The sequence below is a fragment of the Nannospalax galili genome, unplaced genomic scaffold (genome assembly GCF_000622305.1).
Source record: "Nannospalax galili isolate Female #2095 unplaced genomic scaffold, S.galili_v1.0 scaffold426, whole genome shotgun sequence".
Lineage (NCBI taxonomy): Eukaryota > Metazoa > Chordata > Mammalia > Rodentia > Spalacidae > Nannospalax > Nannospalax galili.
Genome location: NW_008354494.1, coordinates 1,272,834 through 1,284,747, shown reverse-complemented (window position 1 = coordinate 1,284,747; position 11,914 = coordinate 1,272,834). Strand labels below are relative to the sequence as shown.

General features: G+C 45.4%; 1 protein-coding gene across 13 annotated transcripts in view; it reads right to left on the bottom strand.

Moving 5' to 3' along the window:
* Ppfibp2 (PPFIA binding protein 2) overlaps positions 1 to 11,914 on the bottom strand; it is a 180,353-nt gene that overhangs the window by 90,041 nt on the left and 78,398 nt on the right. Inside the window, exon 1 of one of the 13 annotated variants that reach the window (XM_029555285.1) lies at positions 11,152 to 11,493. The exons of the other annotated variants lie outside the window; for them this stretch is intronic. Coding sequence (XP_029411145.1) covers positions 11,152 to 11,199 — 48 coding nt within the window. The 5' untranslated portion in view covers positions 11,200 to 11,493. Of the gene's footprint in view, positions 1 to 11,151; positions 11,494 to 11,914 lie in introns of those variants that run through there. 13 annotated transcript variants of the gene reach the window in all.

Genomic DNA, 11,914 nt, shown 5'->3' with positions numbered 1-11,914 from the left:
AGGGAGGACAGGAAGGAGGATGAGGGGGGCAGCTGATCTACCTTACCTATAAACAAAGGTGGCTTTCTCCATGGTTTATGCTGTCTAAAAGCAGAGATACACCCTGAGCCTTCTTGTTAGTACCCTCTGGGCTTAGACTAGTTCAAATTGAGATTCTGTACCTGCAGAGGTCAGAAAGGGGCATCAGGTCCCTTGGAACTGGACTTATAGAAATTTGTCAGCCACCATATGGGTGTTGGGAATCAAACCCAGGTCCTCTGCAAGAACAGTCAATGCTCTCAAACACTGAGCCATCTCTCCAGCTCAAGTTTCTGTTATTTCTAACCAAAAAGTCCTGGCTAATGTATCTGTCTCAGGGTGATCACTTGACTGTAATTTACTCCTCTGGAAACAGACTTACAGGAAAGAATTCCTACAATTTGCATCGAGTACTGAATTACAAAGGAATTCTGCCTTCCTTTTCTTGATTGCTTAAGCTGGCAATTTTTATACCCTGGGCCAGCAGTTCCAAGTCAACTTTAGTTAAAGCCAGGATTATCATCAAGGGCTCATAGGAACTGACCTTGCAAGGCTCAGGGTGTGTCTGTGTGGGATGTACAGGAATAAAAAGAGCACAAATCTCCTTTGTGTGTGGAATGGACGGCTCTGTATTCACCACCTGTTTGACTCCATTCTTATTCCCAGGGAGAACAGGAAGGTGAAAACAGGGAATGAATAGAAAAATGAACTTACCTATGGGCACCAGCTAGGGTGGGGTGGGATAAAGACAAAGAAGGTAAAAGAAAACAAGAAATAAACAGAAACTGAGTCCAAAAGGTAAAGGTGAATGGGGATATGATCAGTGGTGGGTAAGTAAGAAGATAAGCTTATCTTCTTAAGTGGTTATACTGAAAGAATTTCATGTCAGAGGTGGTTATACAAATGTGTAGGTCAAGGAACTGGGAGGCTCAAAGCTTCAGGTCCTATTTCCCACCCATTGCCCATGGATTTCAAGGCAGGGAACACTACAGACACTGCTGGGGACCGTCTACATTCATTCACAGACTCTCTACAGCATCCTCTTGGCTGAGTCTTCTCAGCTGTCAGAGGACAAACCAAGGACCCCTAGGAGCCAGGGCTGCCACCCCAAGCAGGTCACCTCATGTCAGGCGTCCGTTTCTGTCCAGAAAATGACAGTCCACAGAGCAACACAGAGAGCTAGCTGGGTCTACATATCTAAAAATACGTGGGAATAAAAGTACATAATGCATGCCAGGCATAGTGGCACACACCTTTCATCCCTGCACCACAGAGGCAGTGGATGTCTGTGAGATTGAGGCCAGCCTGATCTACATACTGAGTTCCAGAAGGGCTGGGGCTACAGGGAGATCCTATCAAGAAAAAAAAGCACATAATGCTTTTCAGAGCAGGATGCTTTCATAATTCCCTCAGTGTTATAAACAGTTTCTGAATGTTCCTAAGAATATGGAAATCATTTAAATGGCTTTGTCTAAGCTCACAGACCAAGGTTCAGTTAGAAGCAGTTAATTCCCACTCCTGAGAATTTTCATTAACTCCCTCCTTTTGTGCAAGAGAACAAGAAAGACAGCATTTCTGATCAGGGCATCTAAGAAACATCTATAAAGATCTGTACAAAAACGCACGGGAACAATAATCAAAATTCTTTCAGGCCGGAAAGGAAACTAAGAAAAGCCTGAGTGACAACACAGAGCCCACTGTTAGCCAATAGCACTGCAATCATGCCCTTGGCACACACAGCTGAAGATGTGTTCACTGTCCATTGTCCCCATAAAGGTGTCTATTGTTTGAGTCACAATTTTTCCCTCCTTATGAGCATTTTATTGTGCCCTGTAAATACTATGTGCTTCATGTATGTTTACAATGAGCACGTTAATAATTTGAATAGCTAACAATGACCAATCATAAAAACCTGACTTTTAAGAGTTGTGGAGAGGGCTCAGCGGGTAAGAGAGCTTGCTGCACAAGCATGAAGACCTGAGTTCAAATCTCCAGAACCCATAAGAAGCAGAGCATGACCGTATCTATGCCTGTAACCCCAGCACTGGAAGATGGGGATGGACGGAGAGACAGGAAGATTTCTGGGGTTTGCTAGCTGTCAGCCAAAAAAGCGTGAACTCCAGCTTCAATGAGAGACCCTGCTTCAAACAAATAAGTTGGAGAACTGATAGAGCGATGACTGAGCAAGACACCTAACACAATGTCTTCTTTTAGCTTCTGGGTACACACGGACATACACATGGACACACACACACACACACACACACACACACACACACAATAAGTAGACAAACAAATAATCTGAGTTTTACTTCAGTTACAGTCTAGAAATTAGGTCAAATCTAGATTAGACATGAACTTTCAGCTAAATCAACTCCCAGCAGCATCCTCAAAGCCATCACTCTAACTATAGTGGCTCTTCCAGTTCCATGATGCTTAGTTGCTCCTAACATCCCACACAGGAGCCTGGCCAAGGGATAGTCATGCAAAAATCTCCATGGAGTTCCAGATGGTGTGTGAGTGCTTGATATCATGGCTAGGGCCTCGCAGAATCCCAGGAGCATGACTCTGTTACAGCCTGTCTAGTGTCTCCTGGGAGAGTACAGTCTTCACACATAACTTTAATATTACATTAGGGATGCTGGGTAAGGGAAAATTCTGCATCATGCTTTGACACATTCAGGAGACCTTCAGCCAGTACCGTACTTTACTGAACTTGGTGACAGTGTGGGTTCTAGAGTGGTGGAATGGAACGAGGGAGATGTCATAGTGGGATGTCATCAGTATTCAAGTAAGGAGTGTGGGAAAACCCTCAGATAGATACCCCCTCACCAATAACAGGTCTGGCCATAATGTTGCCTTTCAGAACGAACAGTTGCTTTTCAAAGCTTCTGCTTTGGGATCCTTAAAATGCATTTGTCCTCCTATTTTAATATCAAGGTCTTTAGGCACAGCAGGCTGAGAGTCCCCATTTCCTTTGGCATTTCCTGTAAGCTATGGAGTCTAGTTCCTTCAGTATCCTTGTTATAGAGTACATACTATTTCAGCTGGTCAGGTTATGTTTAATTTAATCAAATCTCTTTGCCTACACATATACTGAGATTTTGAGAATACCACTCTGGGCAATTTCTTGGAATGGCTCTTTCTTTTTTTTTTTCCTTTTTATCAGGCAAAGTATTGCTATAATAGCTGTTCTTGAATATGTGGTTCTCCTGCATCGGCCTCCTGAGTGCTGGGATTACAGGCATGTACCATCATGCTTGGCTTGATTCTTCCTTCCTTGGCCACTTAGATAACATGTGTTTTTAGATGGATATGAAAACAACAGAAAATGTGTAGTATTTCCAGGTTGCCTAGGCAATGGATCTTATCAAATGCTGAAGGCCAGTCACAAGTGAGCCAAGCCTGCTAGGCATAGGGCTGCAAGAGAGATGTCAAAGCCACTAAGTCTCTATCCGAAGCTCCGAAGCACCACTGTAATGGTTAATACTGTTACCTTGAGGATCTAGAATAACCTAGGAGACAAACTCCTAGGTATGTCTATGAAGGAATTTCTAAGTTGGGTTAACTGAGGAGGGAAGACTCAATAGACTAAATACTAAATATGGGCAGTGCTTTAGATTCAAGACTAAATATGGGCAGTGCTTTCCGTGGTCTGGGTCCCAGGCTAAATATAAAGCAGAAAGTGAGCTGGGTACCAGCAATCATCTCTCTCTCTCTGCTTCCTGACTGTGGCTACAATATGAGAAGCCTCCTCAAGCTCCTGTCATCACACCCTCCCTGCCATAGTGAACTGGACCCTCAACCATGAGCCCAAATAAGCCCTCTTTCCTCCCTCCTTCTCCTCCTTCCTCCCTCCCTCCCTCCTTCCCTCCTCCTTCCTTCCTCCCTCCTCCCTTTCCTCCTTCCTTCGTCCCTCCTCCCTCCCTCCTCCCTCTTTCCTCCCTCCTCCTTCCTTCCTTCCTCCCTCCCTCCTCCCTCCTTCCTTCCTCCCTTCTCCCTTCCTCCCTCCTTCCTGCCTCCTTCCTTCCTCCCCCCTTCCTCCTTCTTTCCTTCCTCCCTCCTTCCTCCCTTCCTCCTTCCTTCCATTTTCAATAAGCTCCTTTGTCAGATACTTTGTCCCAGCAATTAGAAAAGTAACTAATACAGCTACTCACATGCAAGCCTTTTAGAAACTTGGAAAATACAATTTTTTTGGCAGGGGGAGTTCTTTTGGAGACAGAGTCTCCCTATAGCCCCAACTGGCCTGGAACTCACTATACAGACCAGGCTGGCCTTGAACTCACAGAAATCCACCTGCTTCTGGAGTGTGGGGGGTGAGAGTGGGGGATATTTAAAGGCGTGTGCCACCAAGCCTGGCCAAATCTTAAAAATAAGGAAACCCAAGTAAATAAATGAAAGCAAATAAATCGCAGCCTACAGTCAATTCTTGTAACATGGCTCTGGTTGCCCCTTCACCAAGGGAACCAAACAGTATGAATATATGCAGTGCCTGTATATTGGAAAACTTCCCCCTCATTCCTTAGCTTTGGTAATTACAAACTGAACTACTCCCAAGACAAGTTCTTTCTTTAAGTAAAGAACAGTTGACACAAATCTACAGCCTTTGTCACAGAGTTAAAGAAGTTTGTTCCAAATGCAGTGTGAAAACAGAGTGAAAGTAGATCTTAACTACCATGAGTCCAGCAAAAGAGATCCCCTATCCTGACCTTGACCCTCTAGCTTCCTCCATTTGGTTTCAGGTGTATATTCTGGGAGGTTAAGTGTCACTGGTGGGGTTATCAGTGCCCAGTGACCTAAATGCCTACCTTTAGGGAGTAACAGTACAGAGTTCACAAGCAATGAATTAACATCTCGTCTAGGTCAACCAACACTCATTCCATCACCCTTCACTCGTGCATTTATTTATCCAATGACTTGAATGAGCCTGAGCATCAATCAGGTGTTGATAAATATTAGCAGAGCAAGCTGTGTGCACACCAACAGCAAGGCTATAGAGAAGAGATGAACAGATTTTACCTTCAAGGCCATAGGGAAGAGATGAATAGATTTTACCTTCTTTTACCTTCAAAAAGCAGAAGAGGCTTCATAGAGAAGGCCCCACTTAAGTGATTAAGTCTGAAATTCACTGGCTGACTATAAAAGACTACTCCTGAGAGAACAGCACCCTTGGAAATAACCTTCTCAAGACATACAGGCCTTGATCATCACCATCCTTCAGACATTCTGGATTCCAGAAGGACAGGGCAAACAGATACCTTGAGTAGAGACTGTCTACAAGTTTTCCAAGCAAAGGTGGAGCAAGGCTCCCAGCTGACCTTTCTGGGACAAGGATTTGGAATGAGAGAGAGGCACATGTGATTTACCAAAATTTTCCCAAAGTTATAAGCTTGGTTTAGCTTGGTCACTGCTAAATTTTCTACACAGGTGGCTGAATACATAAGGAGCTTAAAGCACTGGATTGTAGAAGAGATATTTATACATGTGTGCCAACCCCCTGTGAAAGGTAATATCAAAACCAGAATAGGAAGAGGAGACTCTTTGAAGAATTTCCTCACCTTGCCAGTTCCAAAAGACTCAGTGACTCATTATTTAAAATGCCTCCAGACAGAGCGGTATCACTGGGTGTTGGAGTTGGGGGTGGAGTGGGCTCTGTAACTACTTTAGCTCCCCTGAAGGTACTAAAGTAAATTGCCCAGTGCCTCATAGACTGCTCAGCATTCCAGCGAGAAGCCAAGAAGCAACCAGGCAGAAAGATCCATAGCTGGAGAAAATGGAATTAGGAAAAGAAAAGTGAGAACTTGTTCCTTTGGTCACAAGGCCAGCAACCTTACAAGATTCCCAACTGGAGTCAGGGCAGCAGCTGCAGCCGTAGCTCAGTGAGTAGCGTGCTTGCCTTTCGTGCAAGAGGCCCTGGTTTTGAATCCCAGCACTGAATAAATGGGAAGTGGTGGCACAAACCTGTAAACTCCGCACTTGGCAAATAGAAGCAGGAAGACTAGGAGTTCAAGGTCGTCCTTAGCTACGTAGTGAGTTTGGAACCAAATTTGGCTACATAAAACTTACTGTGAATAAATTCAGGAGGAAATGGACAGGAAAAGTTGCTTAGGAACTACATATAGCAAGAACATTATGGGAATTTATTTAATTAATTAATTAATTAATTAATTAATTTATATTTATTTATTATTTGTCTTTTTGAGACAGAATCTCCCTGCAGCCCTAGCTGGCCTAGAACTCACTATGTAGACCAGGCTGGCCTCCATTTCATAAAGATCTAGGCACGCACCCCCAGGCCTAGCCATGGAGGTAATTTTAAAGACGACCACAGGGACGAAGCCAGTATGTATGCAGTGTGCTTGGGAACGGCAGGGAAGGAGTAGAGATGGTAAGTTTTTTACTTGCTCTTTCAAGAATCCTAATAATAAGAGGAAAGTGAGTTGTATTCAAGGCAGTATAGAGAGGAGTACAGGACCAAAGACGAAATAAAGCAATACAGAGAGTCGGGCAGGATTAGGTCAAGAAGACTATAGGAACTGGGACAGCCTTGGCTAACAGACAGGACTCTAGCTCAGTAAAAAGAAGCTCAAAAATGACAGATGTGAACATGGTTACATTTGTGATGAAGGGGAGTGATAAAGGAAGCTACATCTAAATCTGTGCCTCCCCTGTGATGCCAGTAATGACATCAAGAGAATACAGTTCAAAGTTAGACACAAACGAAGAACAAGAAGGAGTCGCTACAGAGGGTGGGAGAGAGGAGTGCAGGGGTAAGTCACGGTTTCCCTAAGGATTGTTGTCAGATCATCAAACTATCGATGTCCATGGTGCTACCAAGTACCCACAAGCTATTAAACAAGTGACCCTGGCATCATGCCACTTCATGAAATTCCACTGGGTAAAAGGACCCAGTTATATCTCTACAAGGAGCCAGCAGACAGAAGTCATAGGTATAAGGGGTCAGATTCTAGATTACACTAGATTCTAAATTACATTAGGGAACCTGATGGCAGGCATCTTTGGGTGTGTGTTGGCTAGAAATTAGAGGTACCTATAGGAAATTGTAAACAGCAGGAACCCTCGAGAAACTACACACTCTCCTGTCCACTGCATGGGCTTGGAAAACCTCCTAATCAGAATGACAGTCGGGCACATAACTGTGGAACAACCAGAGGTGTCGATGGTGATCAGTGTCATCATCTCCACAACTAGCACTTGGGACGTGCTTTCAGCACATTATAGGCAGTGACTTATTTATCTGTATTTTACAGTCAAGGAAATTGAATTCTAAAATGGATATGTAAACTATCCAATGTCACAGAAAGGTGAGATATGAATCTAAGGAGTCTAGATCCAGGGTCAAGACTCCAAACCAGTAGGAGTGCCTTATCACAGAAGCCACTGGCTACTTAATACATCTCATACTAGCAACTCAAATCCATCCCGCATTTCACTACAGAGCTAAAGCCAAATGCATGGCACACTCATGGTGGTTCCATTCTCTTTTCAACTTTAGGGTAGAAATGTTTTCACACAGTGGGAAAATGAACTCCTGCTCGGGGGCAGCAGAGTAGTTCACAGACCCTGTAATCTTCAGTGACCTTTTTATGGTTCTGTGGGTTGGATCTACTGTGCAGGACAGGTGGGAGCTGTCAGTGAGTCAGAAACCAGACAGCTGAGGGGGCTGAGCGCCTGTGGGTCCTTGAAGCAGGAATGCAGTGCTTGGGCTTTGTCTGTTAAGAGAATAAGCTAGAGGTTTGGTGCCTACTGCCCCCCTCTTACACACATAGCTTCTACTTAACCAGAAACAAGCTAGCCAGAACCAGCAGTCAATGAGCCTCTGGTTACCTACGCTGGACCAGGTTGCAGCTGCCCCTTTTAAGTCCTCAGTTTGTTTGGTTTGAAACCCCAATCTGGAACACAGGGAGCCTAGAGCTGAAGGTATAAATAAATGGCCTAGGAATATTGCACAAGAAAACCAGTCCATTCTCACCTGCACCTCTTTCAACTGCTTCTTCTGGTAACAGCCATTAGCAGTGAATAGTAACATACTATTGAATGTTTCCTACACATATACAACAGTAGTCTAAACATTCTATAGACATTAACCTTATTTGAGCCTCAAAAAGACCTACAGGTGAAAAACACTATTATAAGCTTCCTTATCTTAAAGACAAAGAACTACAGGCTTTTGAGGAAATCTAAGATCACATGCCTGGTAAATGTGGCAAAGTCAGGATTCTAATCCAAGCCTCCCTCCAAACTTCATGTACATATCTCCAACAGTCCACAGCATGCTTTCCCTCAGAGGTCCCAAAGCAGTGCTTATTTTCTGAACAAATATTTCTCTTCCAGCTCTGTTCCTCCTTCAACAGTGTCTCCCCTTTGTCTGACGTACCAGTGTCCTGGCTTGGCTTCTCTTGGGCCTCGGGGAATGAGAGGTTGGTGCTAGTTGACCCCTATAAGACATTATCCTTGTCCTGGGTTAAAGGGCAAGGGCTTCCACCATGTGCATCAGCTCACACTTTACACAGGCATCTCTTCTAGAATCTATCTTTTTATGTGGGAGAATGAAAGAGACAGTGTTGCCACCTTCAAAAAACATGGGCTCAGAGAAAGCTGTTCCCATACAAACACCTGAGAAGGTGGATGGGGTGTGCCGGACTTGGACTGGAGGGAGTCCCCTAGAAGGATGGGGTTGGTAAAGGAATGGTAGCAAAGGCAGGGCCTAATGGAGTCAGATATGGATTTCCACAATAAAACTTTAAAAAAATCAGGAAGTGCATACTTGGAGGATACTAAAGCATGAAACAAAAACGTTAAGTAGAGGCTGGGTTGGAAAAGCTCTCAAAGGCTAACAGAGCTGTAAGGTGAATCTTAAGGCTCATGATCAAGGTCACGGATGAAAGGAACATATGGTTTGGGAAGAGTAAAAATCTGGCAGAAGTGTTTAGGGTAAAGAAAGGGAACCTATGCTGACCACAGTGTATTTTGCCTATGACACGTCCAATACTTGGTGTCTGGTTTTGTTTGTTTGTTTGTTTGTTTGTTTTTGGTGTTATTGTTAATGACAGAAAAGTATCTGTTTTGCTATGAGCCATGTGGGGGTTCTGAAGTCACCCCCTGGCTCGGAGCTTCCTTCAGCAAACTTCAGCTGTCCACAGGTACCAGAGCTCACATCCTGGGTCTCAGACAGAGCAGATCTGGTTCCTCCACAGACAGACCTTCTGCACAAGAAATAGTCATAGTACAGGGTAGGTATGGGGTTCCCACAATCCCAGGCTAGGGGACTCGAAGGACCTTCAGTTAAAAGTGTCATCTTGGAGATGAGGAAACAAAGGCTAGGTAACCACAATGTGCTTCCAACCCAGTTGCCTCCCCTGTGAGGCTTTCTTAAAGCTTAGGACACAGACCTTGGTCAAAACTTCTACTTCTCTCAGCGTGCTCACTGGTGGCTAGGGTGCTCTCCTCCCTCTATGCAGAGGTGAAACAAATCATGATTTCTGCTGGATTTTAAACCAATCATTTTCTACATATTTGGCAGAAGAGATAAGGAGCTGGAATGTGAGACAGAGAAAATGGTTTAAGACCAGGCCTCCCTCCCAAGAGCAAAAATACTGAGAATCACAAGGTTCTTGGCCTCTCTCGCTAATGAGGGGTTGGCCCTAGCTGATCCCTACAGGCCACCAACTCTCTAATTGTGTCTCAGCTGCCTCACTTTCCTGACACAGCCTGACCATGTACCACATCACAGCTAGAGCGGCTTTCTCAAAATGCAAATTAGAGCCCCCATCATTCAAACCATGGTCACCCAGCACCCTTACCATGTCCTTCATTGTCCCATGCATGCATCTGCCTGCCTCTCCCCACCACTGAGCTCGGCTGCACTGGCTTTCCATCTTGAAACCTAGCAGGCTCCCTCCTGCCTTAGGACCTGTGCATGTACCATCACTTTAGCTTTTCCTACGGATGCTTCTCGTCCTATTTTTCACCTCCCTTGTTTCTTCTGCTCTTGCAGGTTTCAGTGAAGCACCATTTCCTCCCAAAGGGCTCCGGGCCCTCCTCCTCAATCGGCAATAGCTGTGCTGAGCCTCCTGCTGCTCTTCCTTACTGCATGTAAGTTTGTGATCTCAAGTTTATTTCCTGGGACTGTGGGACCTCCACTGGTACAACTTTGCTCACTGCCATACAGCCAATACTGGGAGCTCAGTATATGTGGAAGAGGTACTGCAGCTGCAGAGAGCATGTCCAAACACCAGCCCAGTGCCTAGGAGCTGGACAGTGAAGAGCTGTGTCCCTTCCAAGCAGGATGCTCCCTGGCCCTTCTGGTTCTCTGCAGTTACAATGTCAAATCCCTTATCTGTCAGGTGCTCTTGCCCTTCCTCCCTCTAAAACATATTCAGCCTAAAATTACTCAATACGAAAATGAATGAGACCCTATCTTGCAAAAATGAAAGTCGTATCTGAGTTCTGCATATGATGCCATCCAGCCCCCAATGTTCATTCATCCTCACTTACCCTCCACATAAATGCCCAGACCCTAGAGAAAGGACATAAACAACTTGCAACCAAAACTCTGGACTTCAGAGCAATGGAAAGAGTACTCCCCTAGAGCCTTTCTCCAGAAACACAGAAGCTCACTGGGCTGGCAACAGCTGTACCCTCCACTCCGGATAACATCAGATCTGGGAATGAGTTAAACAACTTCCAAATCCAGGCATTTAAAGCAGGAGCAGCTTCTTCTCTGTGTCCTCAAACCCAAAAGCAGTGGACATAATTTTCTGGTCACGGAGGAGATCCTGACTGCTTAAGAGGCAAAGTTAAAATAACTTTCCTCGCTCCCTTCTCGCCTTTCGGTACAGAGGCTCATTCACCAGGCTGTCAGAGCAGAAACAAAGACAGCTGCCTGTTTTCTCCCCTGGTGTCTATAATTAGATTCTCATGAAGAACTTGGCCACAATGGAGCTTTGCTGGACAAATACCTCCCCCTACGACTGACACACACACACACACACACACACACACACACACACACACACACATACACACACACACACACACATAAACACACACAGAGAGGGTCTCCCCTTACTCATCTCCACAGAGACCCAGACAAAACAGTCAGTCACTTACCCTCTTCAGCCACGAGAAATGCTTGTAAACATCAATGTCCCCATCCATGCTGGGCACCCATGTCAGCAGTTAGAGTCCTTGGTTGAAAAAATGCCCTTTTTCTGTCTGGAGATCAAGCCCTCCCCTTATTCTTGCCTCTGCCCTCTCCCCCTACAGGAACAGCAAGCTGTGTTCCAATTTCTCCACTTCCCTGGCCTGAGTCCTGCGGCCCTTCCCTAAACAGTTTCAGATACACAAGACTCAGACCGGACGGTGCTGCTCCAGGGTCCTCCCCCACCGCCCCCACAGGCAGGCAGGCAGGCAGGCAAGCACACATACACACACATGCACACACACACACACACACACACACACACACACACCACACACACACACCAGCACTGGGATTCAGAGCCCTTCAGAACAATCAAAACTCACAAAAGACTGAGGGAGGAGGCTTAGACAGGAGTTGTAAACACACACGTATACTTGCACACATACACGCACACACGGGCATGGGAACCTTCTCACTGATAATACCAGAACCTGCCAGAGGGAAAGAGTCCTGAAGAAACTTCCTCGTCTGGCTTCCCCTTTCTGGAGTGGCTGGAACTCATTACCCGAGAGCCCCTGATTTCCTGTCTCTGCTTCACTCTGCATTTACCCACAGGCTCCCAGCTGCTCTCAGTTTATTTGGGACTGGGGAGACAACTAAAAATAAGCACTACTCCCAGAGGAGCTTGCTTGTTCCCACACAGAACCTGACCCCCGCCCTGAAGCCCAC